The 21,252-nt window shown below is 40.2% G+C and overlaps 1 protein-coding gene across 1 annotated transcript in view; it reads left to right on the forward strand.

The window, feature by feature from the left end:
* The window catches only part of LOC122797094, a 625,096-nt gene that overhangs the window by 463,815 nt on the left and 140,029 nt on the right, over positions 1–21,252 (forward strand). The window contains exon 10 of the mRNA XM_044065887.1: positions 1,587–1,813. Within this exon, the coding sequence (XP_043921822.1) occupies positions 1,587–1,813 (227 nt within the window). The remainder of the gene's footprint in view (positions 1–1,586; positions 1,814–21,252) is intronic.

The raw sequence follows: 21,252 nt of genomic DNA on the forward strand, positions 1-21,252 counted from the left end.
TAACTGTGAGGAAATGTTAATAGTTTTGAGGTCTCTGTTAAGATGAGTAGTCTTTTACTGTATTTCATATATTTTCTGGTTATAAAAAATAAATTTGCATCTGTTGCACATATATGCAGGTTGTTTTGCATCATATGGTTTCTTTTTGTCATTTACACAGTTCCTTATTATCTTTGTTGTGTCCACAAGACTAACATTAGAGACTCCCACGTGCCACTCATCTAGGATCCCCACCCTACAAATATTTATATTACCTTAAAAATGTTTGTTTGCGCATAAAAATGGGATAGTACAAGTCATTTCCTCAGACAGGAGTCTGTAAGTTGTGTGTATTATAACTAATCATTAGAGTTCTGACTCTGTCATTCTGCTTATGTAACTATCACAGTATCATCTTTCATATTGGCCAGCTTGTCGTTATTCTGACTTTGGTAAATCACTATGTTTGGGAAATCGCTGAACGTTATGTCTGGAAATGTTAGCATTTACCAGCACTTCATGGTTTACTCTTATCAGTATGTTAAGACTGACTTAAGCTATATTTGCATGATGTTTTAAATGAAGATATTGCAGACTAAGAGAGAAGTTGCAAGATGTTCACTTCTGAAAGTTTAAAATAAAAATGATATCTCCAGCTGCGTGCAAATATGCATAGCACATTTAGCACATGCATACTATTTGCATATACAATAAAGGTAGTATACTAAAATAAAATAAATTGATAAATAAAACTTCATTAATTTAAATACATACCATCTAGCAGGAAGTCCTTAGTAAATGAAGGTCGTGACTGAAGAAGGGTTTAAGCACTCGGTTTCACTTAAAACTGTAAAATAAGTAAATAAGTTATGTTATAGGGAAGAATAAATTCATTAAATTATTTATTGCAACTGATCTGTTAGTATAAGTAATTTGTAAATTACAAATTGTTACATTTCGTTGAGTCGTTCATTCTTTGATTACCCACTTAATCAAATTCAGAGATGAAACAGTAGCTGGAGCTTATTTAGTCACTCACTGGAACAAGGCAGAAAAACTAATTGTGGACAGGGAGCCAGCCTGTTGCAGGATGAGGACTGTTCACTCATGTATTGCACATATACTTAAAGGCAATTCAGAGAATTTCCAGTTCACCTACAGCACATTTTTGAGATGTGGGTGGGAACATGAATACTTAATAAAAATTCACATGCACATAAGTGAAATCTGTAGACTATCTGCAGAAGTCACAGCCACTGAAACCCAAGCTGGACAAACAAGCACTGTGAGGCAACAATGCTAACTACTGCACCACCTGGCACCTTCACACAATTCAAATAATTCTTAATTGTAGGGACCTTTTACAGTTTGCAATAAAGTTTATTTTTTGTGAATTTAAGTTTAATTTAGTGAAACTCTGCAAAGGATTATTAATTTTGAAACTGAAAGTAAATATTGTTGCATTTCTCTTTAAACATATGTGATTAATACTAAACCACCTTTGTGATTCTGGATTGAGAACACCTAGTATTGATTTGCTGAAAGCAGGTGTCAAGAGCGTGAAACATTTTTTGATAAATATTTTCTGTGTTTGAATTCTGTCTCAGGTTATCATATTCAGAGCAGCAAGTGAGAGAATTTCTTTTACAAGTGCTGAGTGCTGTGGAATATATCCATGCAAATGGTATTCTTCATTTGGACCTAAGGTCAGAAAATCTTATGGTAATTAAAGGCTGCACTGTGAAAATAATAGACTTTGGCAGTGCACATACCTACACATCAGATGCACCTGTGCAGATACCTAAAGGCAGTACGGACTTCATAGAAACCACTGGTAAGCCACATATCAATAGTAAATCTTCCTAAAGTTTCTGTACCATTGGACACAAAAGGGGTAAAATGACTGTTTTTATGACATTTTAGTATCAACTTTTGAGCTCTTTTTTGTAAACCATGTCTTGTTGCACATAATCAAAGTTGATTTTTTCTTTCCTAATGCGCACCTGTTCTGGATCAAAATGAGTAAAGAATCTGCAAAGGTCCTCCATCTGCTAGTGAATCAGTGTCCTTTTGATGAATCTTTAGCAAGGGCAGGACACTTGTTTGCCTTTTGTGCTTAACTTTGTGTTCATTGCTAGTTGGCTTTATGACAGCAGGAAGTTTTACTTAAATTTGAGACAATCTTTATGCTTTTATGTGGATTTCCTTATACTTCACTTTATGTTTTTCATTATTAGAGCATGTGGAGTTTCCTGTTTCTTAAACTGTTAAAATGTGCACTTCTGTAATTGATTTCTAGGTCTAGGACAAGGCGATCTACTATAATTCCATTGTGAAGCCAGTAGTGATGCTTTCACTGCAGTGGAAGCAAAAGGCGAACTTGCATTTTCAATGCATTAAAATCTCAGACACGACTGTTAAATATGTCTGTTTTATAGTAACAAAGACAGGAACACAGAAACAGATCTGGGTATCAGATAAGGATCCCTTAGCCCACCTTGTTTGCCTATTTCCTTAACTTAAGATGCTAATATGTATTTGAATGTATCCATTTTTCTTAACTGTTAATTGACGATTTTTTTTGTAAATGCTGCAAAGTAAAAGATGAATAATGCTGCTGTAATTAAGCTGGGGAAGAGCAGTGGACTTCTCTAAGTGTGTCTAATAATACATTTGCCAGGGAGCCATTTTAAGCATGTCCTATTGGTTATCTTATAACCCAATGACAACAGACTAAGTTAAAAAATCTAAATAGTAATGCAGTTTTAACAAAGCTATTATAAGTAAATGTAGCGTTTGAATAAGTGTGTGGGTGTGTGTGCATGTGTGCGCAAGTGTGTGTATGTGTTTGCAGGATGTCCTGCTTATAACTGTCTCGAAAGTAACATTAATAATAGACCTAGTACTATAGTATCTGTGAGTCAGTTCTTACCAGTCTGATAGTGCAGTATCTGGGGAGAAGCTGCATGTAAGTAAAGTGTAGTGTACCAAATGTATAATGGATGGATATCACTGTTAACTGGACAACAGACTAAATCTAAACAATATGTAAAGTTTACTTCTTGCCTGTTTGTACTGTAGCATCTGGGAGTTGTATTTGTGGATCTATTACTGCAGGACTTGGAGAGTAACTGATGTAAAATGTAACAGTAGTCAGTAGCTACATTACATATATGGCCATTATTTCAACTAAAGCTAAAATGTTAACCACAGAAGCATGAAGTGTCTTGCAGTAGCATTTCTAAAACTGCAAATAGCAGGTAATGAATATAGTACATTTATACTACTTTTTTAGAGCATAAGAGTAAGAAATTAACTACACAGAAATGCATATACTAATGCAATATACTAGTGCAACTATTTTACAGGGGAGCTGCACCCCTTCACTTGTCTTGTAGGGGAGGAGATATAATGTCCAACCCTGGTAATAAATATGCTAATTTTGAGATTGTAGTACCTTTCTTTAATTTTATTTACGTGTATGCCTAGACCATCAACCTTTTTGTCAACCTTTTGGCTCATTCACTATCCCACTGGCTGGTCGAAATCAGTGCCAGCTGGGACAAGGGTCAAGCTGAGGAGATTTATTTTATTTCTTTTGTTAACCATGTAAATAAACTGGTCCTAATAGTTTTCAAATAAGGTATAATTGTTAGCATCCTTATAAAAATAATATATGTGTATTGAGAAATATTTGCACTTCAGATATCATAGCAAATACATCACTTGACTGGACAGCACAATTCAAAATATGGCTAGCAATGTACTGTAATGGTGGTTTTCAAAGAGGAAATAGTTACTCACTTTCCTAATAAAAGAAAACAATGTACATGCATTGAAAAATGTTTGCATTTAAGTTTCAAAGTAAACATTTCATTTGACTGTACAGCAAAATTTGAAATATGAGAATATATGAAATATAACTATCAGGCTGCCTGGTGTTATACCAACAGGTTTTGAGAATTTTATAAACTGAGGGAAAAATCCAAATGGAATATAACTACAAATGCCTCAGGCTATTGTGAAGTGTTTAATAATAATAAAATGTATGCATATATTTTAACCTGTAGCAAGAGCTATCAATAGAAATGGGTTAGCCTAGATCCCTTGAGGCAGTTACACTTGTATTTTTTTATTCAAGTGAGATTTTGGGAGTTTACAGAAGAATGTAGAAAATCACTGTTTTACTTATTTGTTTTTCAAAATTTATTTATTCTTTGTTTTGTTAACTGGATAAGTTAACATCTGGTCTGGAGGCAATTTTCAGCTACAACACAAGCTAGACGGCAATTATATTTAGATATAGTATGGATACAAACTACAATTCACATTGACATTTGAGTACAGTGTATTAATTCATCTCTGATGTGCTGTTTTGTTATAAAACAAATGCATCATTTATTCCACATTCACATTTAATTACAGATGCAAATTGTCTCAAGTAGTAGGAGAAAGAAGAATGCTTATACAAATAAATTTACATGTCTTGGTTGAATACTTTAATGGCTGCACATTTCTAAGAGAATTGGGAGCATACTGAGTGTACACTGTACCCCTTGAAGCAGTTGCACTTAGAAATGTTTGTAAGATGTTCCTTTAGCAGCTTTCTAAAGTCTTTGAGTTCACTGGCCATATGCCATTTGCCTGGTGATGTGTTCTGTGCCTAAGAGGATGTTTTATGGAAGGCTTTTTCTGTTGTTGCCAGAGCTATGTGCTAGTCTGTATATCTGTTGGTTATCCTGTCATACTAAGTTGTCATTTAGACTTCTGACTATATTGTTGCCTTCAAGGGTGGACAGTAGCTTTCATTTACTAGCTTATAGGTAAGTGTATGAGGTAGAAAATAATAAACTGTAGTTTCCACTGATAACTACTTGACTGTTTATGTAGAAATGCTGAGGTGCTTCTTGATATGTGACAAATGTAAATAATTGAGTATTTTATTTTCTGTTTGTTCTATGGCAGTATTTCTGGGGAGACTTTATACTTAATAAGTGGTATGCACACCAGAGGACTGGGATAAGACCATTTTTTTTACTAAGGAGGCATGTGCTTCTGGTGGTTGTAGGTAAGACATTTTATAGGTCACATTCACCTGCCTTAGGATTTTTTCTGCCTGCTGTTCTAGATATGGGGTAATAAAATAATGCCCAGAATTCTTTATACTTTGTTGAAGGAAGTGGTACACATCCGGACCTATGATGTTTAGTGGCTTCCTTTACACAAAGTCTTTTCTGTGTTCCTTATGTCATTACTGATGACTTTTTCTGTTGTCAGTTAGCTTTCTTTGGTAGTGACATAAATTCAGTTTTGAGCAACATTAATTTGAAGTTACCTGTTTAATGTTTTGGGATCCGTGTCCCTCTCATAAATGCAGTTTCACTGTGTAATGAATGCAGTTTGGTGTTTGGGATATCATAGGGTAGATTGTTAAAGAGCAGGGAAAAAGCAGAGCTTCCAGCACCAGTCCCAGAGGTATGCATTAGTTTATTCTCCCTGCTTCTGAAATTACATTATTAAGGTAAACTATAAAGATTCATTGAGATAATCTCAAAACCAGTTTTGGTCAACTGCTAAAGTAACAGTTGATGGTGCACAGTTTCAGGGGCTTATTTGAGACCTAAGTAAATGGACCCATTCAAAAAAAGTATATTTTGGAAGATCTTGTTGGTTACCATATATATTGTTGCTAAGATTCTGCTGTATGGGTGAAATCCATATTACATGTACGTTAGTATGTTTTATTTTTGAACATACTCTAATATTTACTCAAGTAGTTTTGAGATCGACAGTAACTGGGAATTGCCTTGTAATCACTGGCTGTCCCGGGGGGAAATAACCTTGGAGAGGGAAACGATTGCATATTGTTTGAAGCTAGGTGGTATGAATTTGGTTGTAGGTGTAAGACTGAAGATATACATTAAGGATTGACTCAGACTGGCATTTCTCAAACAGGAATGTAATAGTTGGAAGTATAGATTGTAGCAATATCATTTTTTTCCAAAAGTGTCTTGTTTATCTTTTCTTGAGATTGTTTTAATGTTTTAAGGTAGAAAGGAGATGTAGAAGGTATCGGAGGTGGGGGTGTGGCCTTAAGTCTACTTAAAGAGCTTTATTGAAGGGAATAGTGAAAGAAATATGTTTTCCTTAAGATCATTTTCATTTTATGTGTTTTCTTGTGCATTTAGATGATTTTTTCCAGAAAAACTTGGCTGGTACTAATATTCAGAATGGCTTGCCAGAACCCTCTATGTTTCTTTGGCTTGTTAGTCTATAGTTAGTGCAGGTATGTAATGTTGGTCTTATTGACATTTATCCTAATGATCTTTCTCAATTTGTGGAAGTTTCCAGTTTACTTTGATTTTTGCTGTCCTCCTTCCATTCTAGCCAGGCTGTATCCCTATTGTAAATTTGTCTTTTTAGACCAACATCCAACCAAAGAATACTTTTAATGCAAAAGTATTTTGCATGGGAAAAAGTTCTGAATTGGGGTTGCTATGTTGTATAAGGTAAGGTCTGCAGTTGTAGGATCCTGGCATTTGTAAACCTGTTGTCCACTTTTAAGTTCTAGCTCCACTATCCATATGGTTTTGCTTACTTCAGGTATGGCCCATATTAGTATGAGCCTGGGTGCTGGCTTTTTAGTTTTCAGTTGTAAATTTCCATCTAAAAATGATTGAACAGTAGTTGATTAATGTGAATGGAGCACTTGCAGTTCAGACAGTTTTTCTTGGAATGATTGTGATTACTTTGTCCAGGAGTGTATCTTTACCTGTTGTTGCTGACTGTTGTTGTGGGATTGAGTCTAGTACCTTCTCAAAACATTTGGGTTATGTTGTTTAATGATATATTTGATACTGTCAATTTTCATTCTGTACTCAACTTATCGGTTCAGATCTGATCCCTCTGATTCAACTCGGCCATTGCAAAAGCTCATAGCAACCAGAAAACTCTCGAGTTACTGTCTTACTCACAATGAACTAACCCCAAGTACCTCAGATCTCATTTACCGCTTCCAGAGAAAGACGTAGTGTTACTGTGCTCTCAAGCAACTCTTCAGATAAGTTATTTTTTTTTCCTTTTAAAAGCCCATTTCTCATTTTAATTACCTTTCCAACTTTACCGTATATTGTTAAACTTTCTTTTTGTACTTGTGTACTTCTTGTGTACAATAGTTAGTACTCTTCCCCCTCTTTTTCTTTACACTGTAGGGTGTATTTATGTTCTAATACCATTATAGGTAGTTGTTTCCTGTCCCTTTCCCTTTATTATATAAAAATATAAATTTATATAAATTTATAAATATATATATATATATATATATATATATATATATATATATGTGTGTGTGTGTGTGTGTGTGTGTGTATATATATATATATATATATATATATATATATATATATATATATATATATATAAAATATATATATATATATGGTTCTAGGATATAACTCCGACAGCACATAACATCGACAACGACATCACCGACACCACATCATCGACAGATCACAAACACGACCGCACACACTCAACACATCATCACAACAACCAATAAACAAAACAAATTCCTGACCAAAACCACACACACAACACAAGCACACCTAAATCCTAACAAACAAACACTAAACCTTACATACACAACTATCCACAACCCTAACCGAAACCCTAACCCTAAGGTCCGTCACTATCGCACACTAACCTAACCTGCGCCCTAACCCTAACTCACTTAACCCGCCCCAACCCAAAAAAATTCACTACTGCACCCTTACCTAACCCGCGCCCTAACCCTAACTCACTTAACCCGCCCCTAACCCAAAAAAATTCACTACTGCACCCTTACCTAACCCGCACCCTAACTCACTTAACCCACCCCTACCCCTACAGACCGTCAACATCGCACACTTACCTTACTCGCACCCTAACGTCCGTCACTACCGCATACTTACACATCCTTTCCCCATTCCGCGTCGGTGTTTTCATCCGTCGATCCTCTGGCGTCGGTGATTTCGCTGTCGGTCTTGTCATCTGTCAATGTTGTAACCCAGACCCATATATATATATATATATATATATATATATATATATATATATATATATATATTGTATATAAATGTATCTTTTTTCCTGTTATAATTCTTTTTTTCTCTACAAGCTTAATTAATAAACTTGCATTGACATGTCTCACAACTCTGCTGGGTTTAAAAAAATGCACCTAATATGGTCACAAGATACCACTTTCAGATACACATACCTTATATGATTATTGTTTAGGTCCTGAACACCTCCAGGAGGACTGCTCGATTTGCCATTCCCTCAACCCAAGAGCTCTGGTGGAGCAAAAGATTAAATTTATTCTAAAAGGCTTACTCCCTTTCTCTTTTTCTGAGGCATTATCTGGAGCGTCCCCTGGGAAAACAAAAGACTGTATCTCCTTCTCGTAATACTTCTTCAACTTTAACGAAAACTTTGGAGAAGACTAAGAAAAGACCTCTTTCGGATTCGACTGACACATCAGATCCTAAAAAGAAAATTTCTGAATTATCAGATCTGACTTCATACTTGGATCCAAATCAAAAGAAAAATGAACTCTCAGATCCGATCTCACCTTAGGATCTGAAGCTTAAGAGGCCTAGGCACCTGCAAGATCAGACAGTTTCGGGTCTGATGTGAAAACCATTGGATTTGACTTTTGAGTCAAAGCTGCTTCCAGGGTCTAGATACTCTACCTCGGTGGACCCTATTCTTTCCAGGGTCCCTTCTCATTTTTTGGAGAGGTCTAGGTCTCATTCCTTCATGTCCACTTGCTCTGGCAGGAGTCTTTCGGAATAAGATGTAAAGAGGTTTGTGTGAAAGATAATCTTGGCACAGAGCATGTCAAGCGTTGTGTCGGCTCCTACCCCTCTGGGTCAGGAGATCCAACCTTCCACTGCACTCCCTTTGCAGGTTCCTCCTCCGACTCCATACTCAGTTTTGAAGTTATCAGATCTGAGTCATCCACGTCAGTCTGCATCAGATCCGAGAATTTCTTTATCCTTGGATCTGAGGCTTGCTCTAAGCTCTTTGGTTACATTAGATCCGGAGAGCTGTCAGAGCTGGGGCTACCCTGTCACAGTTGAGCCCAAAGTTTTTGGAGCCATCTCTATACTTTGGGACCTTGGCACGGGTTAGTTTGGCTCTGACTTCAACTTGGGGAGTTTTCCTCGGAGCAGGGATGGACTATAGTCCAAAGGCGTGCCCTTGTGGATCCGGGGTCCTGTTCCTCTCTGGGAGGGGTCTCCCTTTGCGGTCAAGGAGTGATCCTTGTCTGCTTCCATGAAAAGATGGTTCCCTTCTCCTCAGATCCTCAGTCTGCAGGCTTGCCATCTTTTCACTTGGAATCTCATCTATCCTCTCCACAGGGACAGCTGGTATCGAAATCCCAGGCTTCACAGCAGGATGTTTTAACCTCTTCTGATACCTCCATAGAGCATCCCACTGAGAAGGCTTCTAAGAAGAGAACGTTCAGGAGGAAGCAGTTAGACTCCCGAAAGGAAGACAGTCACAGAAGATAGACTTTGATGAAGGTGAAGGGTCCCCCACGGTCACCAGCTGAAGATGTCCAGTTCAGAGACATCCTTGAAATCCTGAAGCAGAGAAGTGTCTTGAAGTCCAGCAACCCTTCATCCAAGGAGCCTGTATTCCCGGAGGCATTCGGTACCAACCTGTCTTCCTCCTGGGTGATTCCACCTGCCATTGAGCTTATGGAGTTGATCTCTCAGTGGGCATGGAAGAGCTGGACACCATTGATCCAATCCCCAGGAGACTGACAAAATCATGACAATATCAGAAGGTAATCAGTTTTGGGCAAAAGGGGTCCCTGTTGATGCCATGTTCATGGTGGCAGCCACTGAAAAGGAACTTGCAGAAGAGAGTTCCACTGTTCATCCACCAAACAAGGAGTCTGGAGTGATGAACAGGTTTGGGAAGCATGTTTATGTTTCAGTGACCTTCACTTTAAGGTCTCTGAACTGTTTGGCACATTTCACCACATTACAGAGATTAAGGAACTTTTTTAAACCCTTTCAGGATCTGTTTTTGATCAGGTGCAGGCATCAGTGACTTCTCAGTTGGCTTCCCTGCAATCCATTTCCAGTTCTTCTATGAGGCTAATTTTGCACATGGCCGAAAGAACCTGAAGGGCAGTGGGTTCCTGCGTTTCCATAAGGAGGCACACCTAGATGTATTTATGTGATTTTGCAGAGCCCTTCAAGTCTTCATTCATTAATGTTCCCTTTGACCCCAAAGTTAAAGACATGTTATCCAGATGTGAAAAGGATGGAAAGACCCTGTCTGCCATGGGCATACATTTTTCCATGCCTCAAAAATCCTTTTCCAGGAATCAATGAGGTACTGGAAGATGTGGTTCAAGAAGTCCCAGGGTCCTTTCCAGGGCACACATGGAGGAGGTTTCCTCAGGGGTAGAGGGGGAACTCCAGTTGTAGATGCCACCCTCACGGCAGAGGTAGCCTGCAAAAGCAAGGGTCTAGAGATTCGTTTTTCGATAGACCCTTCCAGCGCTCCTGAAAGGAGGCCCGATTGTCCCCCTGTGGAAGCAGTTGGGAGTCATTTATCCTTGCACCAGAGAGCCTGGCTAGAGATAACAACAGATACTTGGGTGCAGAGGATCATTTCCAAAGGTTATATAATACCCTTTTCCCTTTCACCTCCAATCTCAAGAAAAATCCCCAATGTTCCACCCAGTCAGAGGGAACAAACAGTACTTCAGATACAAAAGCTGCTAGGAAAAAGAGTTATCCAGGAGGTCCCGCCAGACCAAATAGAATGGAAATTACTCAAGATTCTTTTTAGTGCCAAAGAAAACAGGGGACTGGAGACCTATCTTGGATCTCAGTAACTTAAACAAATCAGTTTGACGTACCAAGTTTCAGATGGTCACTGCTCACTCCATTCTCCCATTTCTGGGAAAGGACGATGGGATATACTCATTAAACCTTCAGGATTCTCACTATTGCATAAGGAAGAACAGGCAATCCAGGGTGTTCACCAAATGTATGACAATAGTATCAGCTCACTTGAGACTGCAAGGCTTCTGGGTGTTTCCATATTTAGACTAGCTCATTACCTCCCTGACCAGGCATCAAGTAATAGAGGTAAGAGATCAGGTTCTTCAGACATGCTCTTATCTGGGGATAACCATAAACTACAAAAAGTCTTATTTGGAACTTACTCAGAATTTAGAATTTATAGGAGCCTTGTCCAACACAAAGTCAAAGATAGCTTCAATGCCTCCTGTAAGAATTCAGACCTTAAGAACACAGGTCAGGAAAATAAGCTGCATTACCAAGGTTTCTGCCCGCTTGGTTCTTCAGGCTCTAGAGTCAATGCAGGGCAATACCTCTTGTGCCTTTAGCCAGGTTTTACATGAGGATTCTACAGTGGATGCTAGCCATGCAGTGGTCAATACTTTATCAACCTATGTCACCCCTGATATGTATTACGCATATTTGCAAGACAGATCTCAGGTGGTGGATTCAATCAGAGCAGGTTCTACAAGGCCGTCCATTCATTCCACCTCATCCCAGGGATAAAGTGACCACGGACACTTCCCAGCTAGGGTGGGGGGACATTACCTGGGGAAAACAGTCCAAGGCACTTGATCCCCCGAAGAGGCCAGTTTGCATATCAGTGTCCTAGAGATGAGAGCAGTACTTTTAACATTGTAGGTGTTTCAAGAAGCTCTCCCCTCAGGGACAATTGCAATTCAAATGGACAACATGTCAATAGTTTGATACATCAACAAACAAGGAGGGACCATATCTTATCCCTTGTGTTGAGAAGCACTCAGAATGCGGCACTGGGTGATCTCATCCAACAGCTTTCTCATCGCAATACAGAAGCTGGGGAAGTCTAATGTGAAAGCAGACAAGCTGAGCAGGTGCATTCTTCTACTTTACGAATGGTCTCTCAACAAGAATGTGATGGATATGATTTTTCTTCAGTGGGGCCAGCCTTGGTGCAATCTTTTTGTGTCCTCCATAAACAACAAATGCAGTAGCTACTTTGCCCTGATCCCCCAACAGGGAGAGTCACCGAGGGATGCTCTACTTCAAGATTGGCCCCCTGGCTTTCTTTATGCCTGTCCACCAATCCCACTAATTGCCAACTTCCTGCAAAAAGCTGCCATGTTGAAGAGCAAAGTTATCCTCCTTGCACCTTTTTGGCCTCCACAGATTTGGTTTCCCTTCCTTTGGCCCCACTTACTCCACCAGCCATGTATTCTGGATCTGACTCCAGACCTCCTGTCTCATCTGACAGGCATGATCCATCCAGACATACCAAACCTCAGGCTGACTGCCTGGCTTCTGCAATTCCATTAATAGCAGACAACCTATGCTCTGTTCCCCAGTCTGTCAGATACTTTTATCTTCCCATAAGCCATCTACATGTTCAGCCTTACTTTTTAAAGAAGTAGCTGGCTCCTCCACAGTGAAAGTCCAGTTGGCAGCGATATCAAATTTTCACATGTAATTTGAAGGTGCTTCTGTTGCTTCCCATAGACTCTGCAAAACCTTTTTGCGAGGCACTCTTCTTCTGAGGCCTCCTTTTTAGGGACCCTGCTCCCCCATGGAACCTCAATCTGGTACTGCAGTAACTTACTCAACCCCCCTTTGAACCTGTAGCTAAATGTCTCCTCAAGCATCTTCCTTGGAAAACAATTTTTCTAGTAGCCTTAATTCTGCCAGAATAATTTCAGAGATTCAGGCCTTGTCTTCGAAACTGTTTTACTTGTTTTTTTCACAAAAACAGGGTCACTTTACGTACTAATGCTTCCTTTCTCCCTAAAGTGGTTTCAGAGACTAATATTAATCAATCTATCAATTTGATGGCATTCTTTCCCAAATTCACTAACAAAGATGAATACATGTTACATTTATTGGATTTACTGGATGTCCACAGGCAATTATGTTTTTACCTGCACAGAATGGAAAATATCAGGAAGACTGAGCAATTATTTGTCTCTTTTTCTGACATAAAACTAGAAAAACCTGTTGCCAAAATAACTCTGGCCAGATGGCTGACTGATTGTATTTCTTATATTTACAACAAATTGGGCATTACCTTATTGAACCAATTGCAGGCTCATTCAGCTAGAGCCATGGCTACTTCCATGGACAACATTTGTGTAGCAACAACTTAGGCTACTCCCCATACCTTTATTGTACATTACAAATTGGATATGTTCTATAAGGGTAGGGTATCATTTGGCTCATTGGTGCTCAGGAATATCCTTCCTTGAGTCCACCCAGCGATTTAGGTAGCTGAAGACTCTGTCCCATAAGTTGAGGACAGAATGAAAATTGACAACATCAGATGAAGACGTTATGTACTCTCCATAATGTTTCATCTGTGTTGTCCATTTTCATTCATTCTCAACTCCCCTCCCACCAACCCCTGGCCCTAAATACTCCTGGAAAAACTAGTCCTTTTAAATATGCCACTTTCTTGGTTGATAACTGTTATATATTTCTTCTTGCTGAGAGTGGTTGTTGGTTAGTTGCAGTCTGTACCATGTGTGCACAGTAATATTGGTGTAAGATTGTTAATGACTGATTTTACTACTTGGGTTTAACTGCTTGGAGTTGCTGTGCTGGATAGTGCAGGAGGCACTACAGAGTATATTTAGTAAGTCAGTAGTGATTATTATGAAGTCTATTGCCTTACACATTTTATCATACTGTTGGGGTTAGCTGTTAATGTTTTGTTTACATGTTTCTGTTATGGGAAGTATACAATACTGTCAGGGCTGTACTTTTTGTGAAGAGAATTCCAGATGCTAGGGGCAATTTTTCAAAAGGCTTTCTTAGCAACCACTAAAGTATAAGCCAGTCCTTTTGGCTGAAAGTTGTCCTGACTTAGGTTGTAAATGGAGTGTTTTATAAAAAGCTTGGTTATAAGAAGAGTACAGTAGTTATCATTTTGCAATTTAAAAACCAAGTTGCTAAGTAAAATGTTTTGCTGTGGCCGCAATGTGCAAACCATTTTTTTTTGTAAAGTCATACACAGTGATGTTCCAGTTATGAACTAGATGGATAAATCTTAGTATCTTATTCTCAGCAGTTTGTAATAAACCTGTATTATTGTGCTACATGTAATGCTGTAATGGGTAGGAAAAAGGACATTTAGTGAAATTATCCACCTTGCTTCTATGGATGAAGTATGGGATATATATTGCATGAAACTTTCAGTTGGTTAAGTAATTTGCATCTGTTATCCTTTGGCAGTTCAGATTTTTTATATCGTACCTCTTTGTTGCACTCCCACACTATATGTGCAATTTTGTCACCACAGAATGTCCACAGAAAAACTACTAGTGCATTTCCCATTATTGTACAGTAGGCCTGAAGTCCACAGTCTCAACCATTGTTATTGCACCGCTGATGACCTCGTCTACCTTCCAGGATAAGGGAGCTGACAAAATGCTGCTTATTAAAAACACTACTCATTCCCATCCTCCTGGCTGACTTTTCAAGGATAGATTATGCTAATCAAACCAGGGTCTCCTCTGAGGTTGTACTGCCTGTAAGCAAAAAAAGAACTTTTTTTTTTTTTTTTTTGCACCCAACTAATGTTGTGCCACACTGGATTAAAATGGCATACTTGAGACTTGGGTCTTCCAGCAAACATAGGTTGAGATTCATAGACAAATGTTTTGCAGTTTTTCAGTGCCAGTATTCATGGAGGGGTAATGTACAAAGTGTTGGATAGTTATTCAGAGATGTAGCATGCAGGGGATATTGCCTGCATACCAAGCAAAGGACTGCATAAGACAACAGAGTTCTAGTGGTTATGGAATGAGTAGTGTTGTGCTACCATGCAGCAAGAAAACCAATACAGCAACTTGAATGATTGATGAAATGAATGTTATACTTAAGGCAGGTTGATGCTTCTGAGTCAATCCACACTGCCACTTATAATGTAGCAACATATAGCTGTAAATAGCAGATGAGCAACACAAAACGGGTAATACAACTGCCCACAGTTGCCAACAGAAAGTCCACTGTGGGTGTGCACAGTTTAGTAGTAATCCGATCATCATATAGGTTCATAGGTTCATACTAGGCTATCTGCCCTAGGGCATTTATAAGCCTAGCCCAGAGTTTTGTGGCTTTCGCCACCCCTTTAGTTTGAAGGATATTATGCCCATTATTTTGCTGTGTCTCTGTCAAGCAGTGACACCGAGGTTATCCCTGGGTATACCTGCGATCTCCCATCCATTGGTCAAGATTTCTCTTGAACAATGCCAGCGAGGTGCTCTGCCTCACATGTACCGGGATTTTGTTCCACAGCATAGGGAGTCTCTGGGTGATGAATCTGTCCCTCCAGCACGTCCTATTAATAGCTGTGTTGAGGTTTAAGTCTCTTGCCCTTGTAGTTCTGATGGATTTAGATTTTTTGAGGTGAAGCATGTTCATTAATTCTGGGTTGGACATGGCCTTGTATGTCAAGCACAGGTCACCTCTGAGCAGACGGTAAGCGACTGAATAGAGCTGGAGTTCCTTCAGTCGGGCAGCATAAGACATATTTTTGAGACCCTTTATCCTTTTGGTGAGGAACTTTTGGGGCCTTTCCAATTGCTGCAGGTGTCGGGTCAGATACATTCCGAATGGGGCATTGTACTCAATCATTGGTCTGATGAGTGATGAGTACAGGGGAACGATGACCTCCCTTGATCTAGATGTGAATCCCTTATATATAAATGAAAAGAACACTCCTCCTGGGTCCATCTCATTTGCTCACTTAACCGAGTACATTGAGATCATATTCTGAGTCTAGCGTTCACTCTACTTAATACAGAGAGAAGATTTGAGAAGGCATACCCACTTAGGTCCTTCCTTCCTCTCTCCTTGCACTTTACTAACAAAAAAAAATGCACTTTATTCATCTGCTTTTAATGTATTTGTGTTTCCTCCTTCTTTATTTTGCTTTTGCCTCTTCTTAAAAGTACTCAATTTTATTTATTCTGCTGCATTTATTACTGCTCGGTAGTAGCCTGATTAAATTGTAACTGTTATTCTAAGTCTTTTGGTTTAAGCACTTGGGCTTCATACCGGTTGTTTTACATTAAGAAGGTTTGTGGTCTGCGCTGTTGTGGCAGGACAGGTAGCTTACATCCTTCTAAGCTGAGAATTGCTGATTGAAGGCTCAGTGTCTGCTATTCTAAAAGTGTATTAGTTCTGGTTTAAGCACTTGGGCTTCAGGCCAGTTATTCTACATTAAGAAGGTTTGTGATCTGCACTCTTGTGGGAGGAGAGGCTGTATTCTGCCCTTCTGAGCTTGGAATTTCTGGTCACAGGCTTATTGTGCCTGCTTATTTGAACTGTTTCTGAAATTGATGCACCTTGTTGCTGTAGAATAGACCAGATTCAGGCCTGCTGAATCTAGAGTTGTTTGTATAACTTGAGCACTGATCCAGGCCATCTTTTTTTGGAGAATGTTCCCCTGTACCCTAGTGGAAGGAGTGTGCAGTTAGAACTTGTCTGAATGAAAACTGCTGGAACAGGTCTCGGTTTTGAGCTTTTTTTCTGGTTAATTGGGTAACTTGTTTAAATCAGTTTGTTCATCTTCTATTATTTTTTATATATATATATATATATATATATATATATATATATATATATATAAATTGCACTTTATTCATCTGCTTTTACTGTATTTGTGTTTCTTCCTACTTTATTACTAGGGGCATTGACTACAACTCTTATCTGAGATATTTAACAATAAGTATCATTTTCTGTGCATTTAAAGTGTTATTTTTTATTGTATCTGCTTTATGTTCTGAAAAAATATATATATACTTGTTTCTCACCTTTCTAAACTAGTATAGTCCAGTTTGCATGTTAGTGCTGAATTCAGGGCTGTGTTACAAGTCTCTGTGTTTGCCCATAATACCTTACTTGGATACAAGGAAGTTTCTCTGTTCACCTGTGAGAGAGGAGAGCTTTGAGCAGCCTGTCTGTCCCTGGAGGAGTGGTATCAGCCCAGAAATTAGTTGTTTTATTGGCCATTTTGGGCTAATTTCTGTCTCTTTCATTCCCTGCTATAAAAACTGCATTTGCCCAGTTTTGCACGCTGGGCAGCGCCAGTTAGCTAGGGTATAACTATTCCCGGCTCCACAAAGTCTCCTCTTCAGTATTTCCCTTGGAACTAGACAAACTTTCAACTTAAGCACTCAAACCATTCAATTCTCAGCCTGGCACTTGCTCAAAACTCATAGCAAGCACTTATAAACCCTAGCACTAGACCCCCCCCCCCATATTGTACAGAAGGACAATGCTCTCTATTCGACCTTATCAGCCAGTCAGTAAAACAGTTCACTGTACCTATCCAGGCATGTCCAAAGGGCAGTTTCAGGTGTACTCTCCAGTCCAACTGGTGAATCTGGGCATCTTGAGGCAATGTTACAACTGCCTCATGTACACAGACATCCCTCTCCTCCTACCACCAAACACTAATACATGCGAGAGATGCAATTATACAGCCAAACTGGAGGCTAGGCTGTCTCAACCCAAGACTGGATCAGACAGTTAAGATGAGAAGGGAAATACTTGCATCACACCACCAGTCTCACATAGACCCATTAAACCAGCACCAGCAAAAAACATGCATAAATACACAAAAACATACTTGGAGGCTCTAAATAAAAATCTGCAAAAGCAACAGAGACCTCCAAAGCAGACATCCAAACAACTTCCACCCCCCAACACAAACCATGAAACACATACTTCACAAAACCAGTGTGCCACGCAATCACAGCCCTTAAGGCAAAATAACATACCCAACACACTAGTAATAGCTGACTCTATAGTCAGGGACACTGATGTCCCACTCACTAGGCTGAACAAGGAGAAGGTTACTTTTAGCTGCCGGTCTGGTGCCAGGATCTGCCACATAACACAAGCACTCAGGTCACTCCAGAACAAGTACAAATACGACTCTGTCATTGTCCATGTTGGTGTGAATGACTTGAGCCGTACCTCCCCGGACTACATGAAAAGAGACATGGAAGAGCTCTCTGATCATGTAGCCCAGGCCGGTATGACCCTGACCCTGAGTAGCATCCTGCCCTCACCAAGAGTGATACCATGGTATAAAGAAAAAATTATCAGTTTCAACAATTGGCTAAGTTTCTGGTGTCATTCAAAGGGGATCCAGTGTCTGTCTGCCTGGGATGACATGCTCGACAAACCACGCTGCTTCGCTAGAGATGGCTTGCACGTGTCACCCTTAGGCTTTTGAATACTGGCCAAGGCTCTTGCCACCCCCCATAGTGCCTTTTTTAGGCAAGGCTCAAAAGACAAACCCACCACCGTAAATAGCACAAGTAACAAAAAACTGAGGGTAATGCTACTCAATGCCAGAAGTCTAAACCTCAAAATGTATGCACTCGAGGCACTCCTCAGTATGGAGAAAATCAATATATGTGCAGTAACAGAAACCTGGTTTAAGGCTCCAGAGAGCACCTCAGCACTACCAGGCTACAACTCATGCCATACATTTCAGCCACAGAACCCGGACCGAAATACAAAAGGTGGGGGCGTATCCATATTCATCAAGGATACCCACACCTCCAGGTTAGTGGCACAGCACGATGCTTCAGAGATCATCCATGTGCAACTAACAACAGCCAAAACTGGAATTCAAATTGTAGCTTGCTACAGATCACCCCATTTCCCAGGACCCCCATTCTGGGTTTCTGAAAACACTGGGAAACATAAAGGTCCTACCAAACACCCTAATATTGGGTGATTTCAATTACCCAAACATTAACTGGGAGAACTACTCAAGTACAAACTCCCTTGCCCAACATTTGCTAGAGTTTATAAACTCAAACGCCCTGGATCAACTGGTCAACACTTCCACCAGAGGTGACAACATATTGGACCTGGTCATCACCAACATGAGCAACCGGTGTTCCACACCGGAGGTCAACCTCTCGCGGTTAGATCAGACCATAAACAAATTACTCTGGATATCCACATTCAGGCCCCACCCCCAGTCAAGGAAACCACCGTGAAAAACTTTTCAAAAGCAAACTTCACGTTACTTAAGATTGAGGTGGAAAGTTTCAAAGCCCCCATGCTAAAGGATAATGCTGTCCAAGCTGCAAAATCCTTTACTAATGCATTCTACTGGCATCTACAAGAATGCATCGATCGTGCTATCCCAAGCAAAACCAAGACTAACTCCTCCAAGAAAAGGAAACCAGTCTGGTTGTCCCTTGCCATAAACAAGCTATACAACAAAAGGAGGAAACTAGTACAGAAAAGAGTAAAACTCCAAGAAGGGAAGACATCCCTGATCAGTATCAACAAGAAACTACGATCCCTCATGAAATCATCCAAGGTTAGCTTCGAAAGAAAAATTGCCAAGGACTCCAAAGATAACCACAAGGCATTCTTTAGCTATGTCAAGAATCTAACTGGCAATTTTCAGATCTGCTCAGTTAGTGTAGAATGGTACAAAATACACTGTACCGACCGATATCGCCAACATCCTGGCAGATAGGTTTATTGCAAACTTCACCCCCTTTCACCCCCAAAAGGGCCCATAACCATACCAGAAGAATGTAGAGCCCCTGAAATCACAGACACTCAGATTAAAACAGCCCTCTCCAAATCCAAAAACACAGCGTCAATGGGACGGGACGGTTTCTCATGCTGCGTCCTACATGAGCTCAAAGACAAACTAACCCCTCACCTAAACACATTGTTCAAACTCAGCCTCTTCACAGGCTACATACCCGTAGAGTGGCACACAGCAATGGTTATTCCGCTTCACAAAGGTGGAGCCACAACAGACCATGGGAACTATTGCCCTATAAGCCTGACTAGCTTGGTCTGCAAGGCTATGGAGCACATCATCTTGGAACTCATTAACAGAGACATTGGGAACCTCCAAACACTGGACCCTTCCCAGTTCGGCTTTGTTAAGGGCAGATCATGCCTCCTAAACCTGTTGGACTTCTTTGAGACAGTTACCAAGGCTATAGACGAGGGGAAAGGTGGTACACCATTCCCTATTCTGGTATTATAGACAAGCTCACCACCTGAACATAAACCCCTATGTCACAAGATGGGTTGCCAACTGGCTCACGGACAGAACCCACATGGTGAGAATTGTGGGAGCTAGGTCCGACTCTAAACCAGTTACAAGTGGCATTCCCCAGGGCTCAGTCCTAGGATACCCTCCTGTTCGGCATATACTTCTCAGAGGTACAGGCAGGCACAGGAGGACTATGGCTGATCAAGTTCGCAGATGACTAGGGGCTGTAATTGACTCTCCGGCTGACACAGACATCCTCCAAAAGGGTCTCACTGAAAAGGATACCTGGTGTCAAAATCATGGCCTCAAGCTTAATGCCAAAAAGTGCATAGTCCCCTTTGGAAAAAAGTACCCACAAACTACCACATAGGTGGTAGTCTCCTAAATACGGAAGATGTAATAAGGGATCTGGGGACCCAAGTAGATAGTAATCTCTCCTTTGATAATCACATTGCCAAAGTGGTTAGAAAATCCTTCTATGTGGCCCACCTACTCACAAAAGGGTTCACATCCAGACCAAAAGAGGTCATTGTGCCCCTCTACTCATCACTCATCAGACCCATCATAGAGTAGAATGCCCCATTTGGGATGTACCTCACAAGACACCTGCAACAGCTGGAAAGGCAACAGAAGTACCTCACCAAGAGGATTACTGGCCTCAAACAGATGCCCTATGCAGCTCGAATGAAGAAACTCCAGCTGTACTCGGTTGCATGCCGCCTACTCAGAGGTGATCTCTGCCTGACATACAAGGCCATGTCCAACCCAAAATTGATGGACATGCTCCACCTAAAGAAAACCACATACCCTTGGGCCACATGCTCTAGGGATCTAAACCTCACCACAACAGTAAATAGGACATGCTGGAGGGGTAGATTCCTGTCCCAGAGACTTCCCATTCTTTGGAACAAGATTCCAATCTACATTAGGCAGAGCTCCTCACTAACACTCTTTAAGAGAAGCCTTGACGAGTGGATGGGAAACAGAAAGTTTACCCTGGGGATCACTTCAGTGGCTGTGCTGGACAGAGGCACATTGAACTAATCTAAGGGGTGACGAAAGCCAACACATTTCTGGCTAGGCTTATAAATGCCTTTGGGCAGATAGCCTAGTACCTACCTATGAGCCTATGAACCTATGAATAGTAAATACAGGTAAATACAGTAG

The sequence above is a fragment of the Protopterus annectens genome, chromosome 3.part0 (genome assembly GCF_019279795.1).
Source record: "Protopterus annectens isolate FY-2018-M chromosome 3.part0, PAN1.0, whole genome shotgun sequence".
In the NCBI taxonomy this organism is placed as follows: domain Eukaryota; kingdom Metazoa; phylum Chordata; order Ceratodontiformes; family Protopteridae; genus Protopterus; species Protopterus annectens.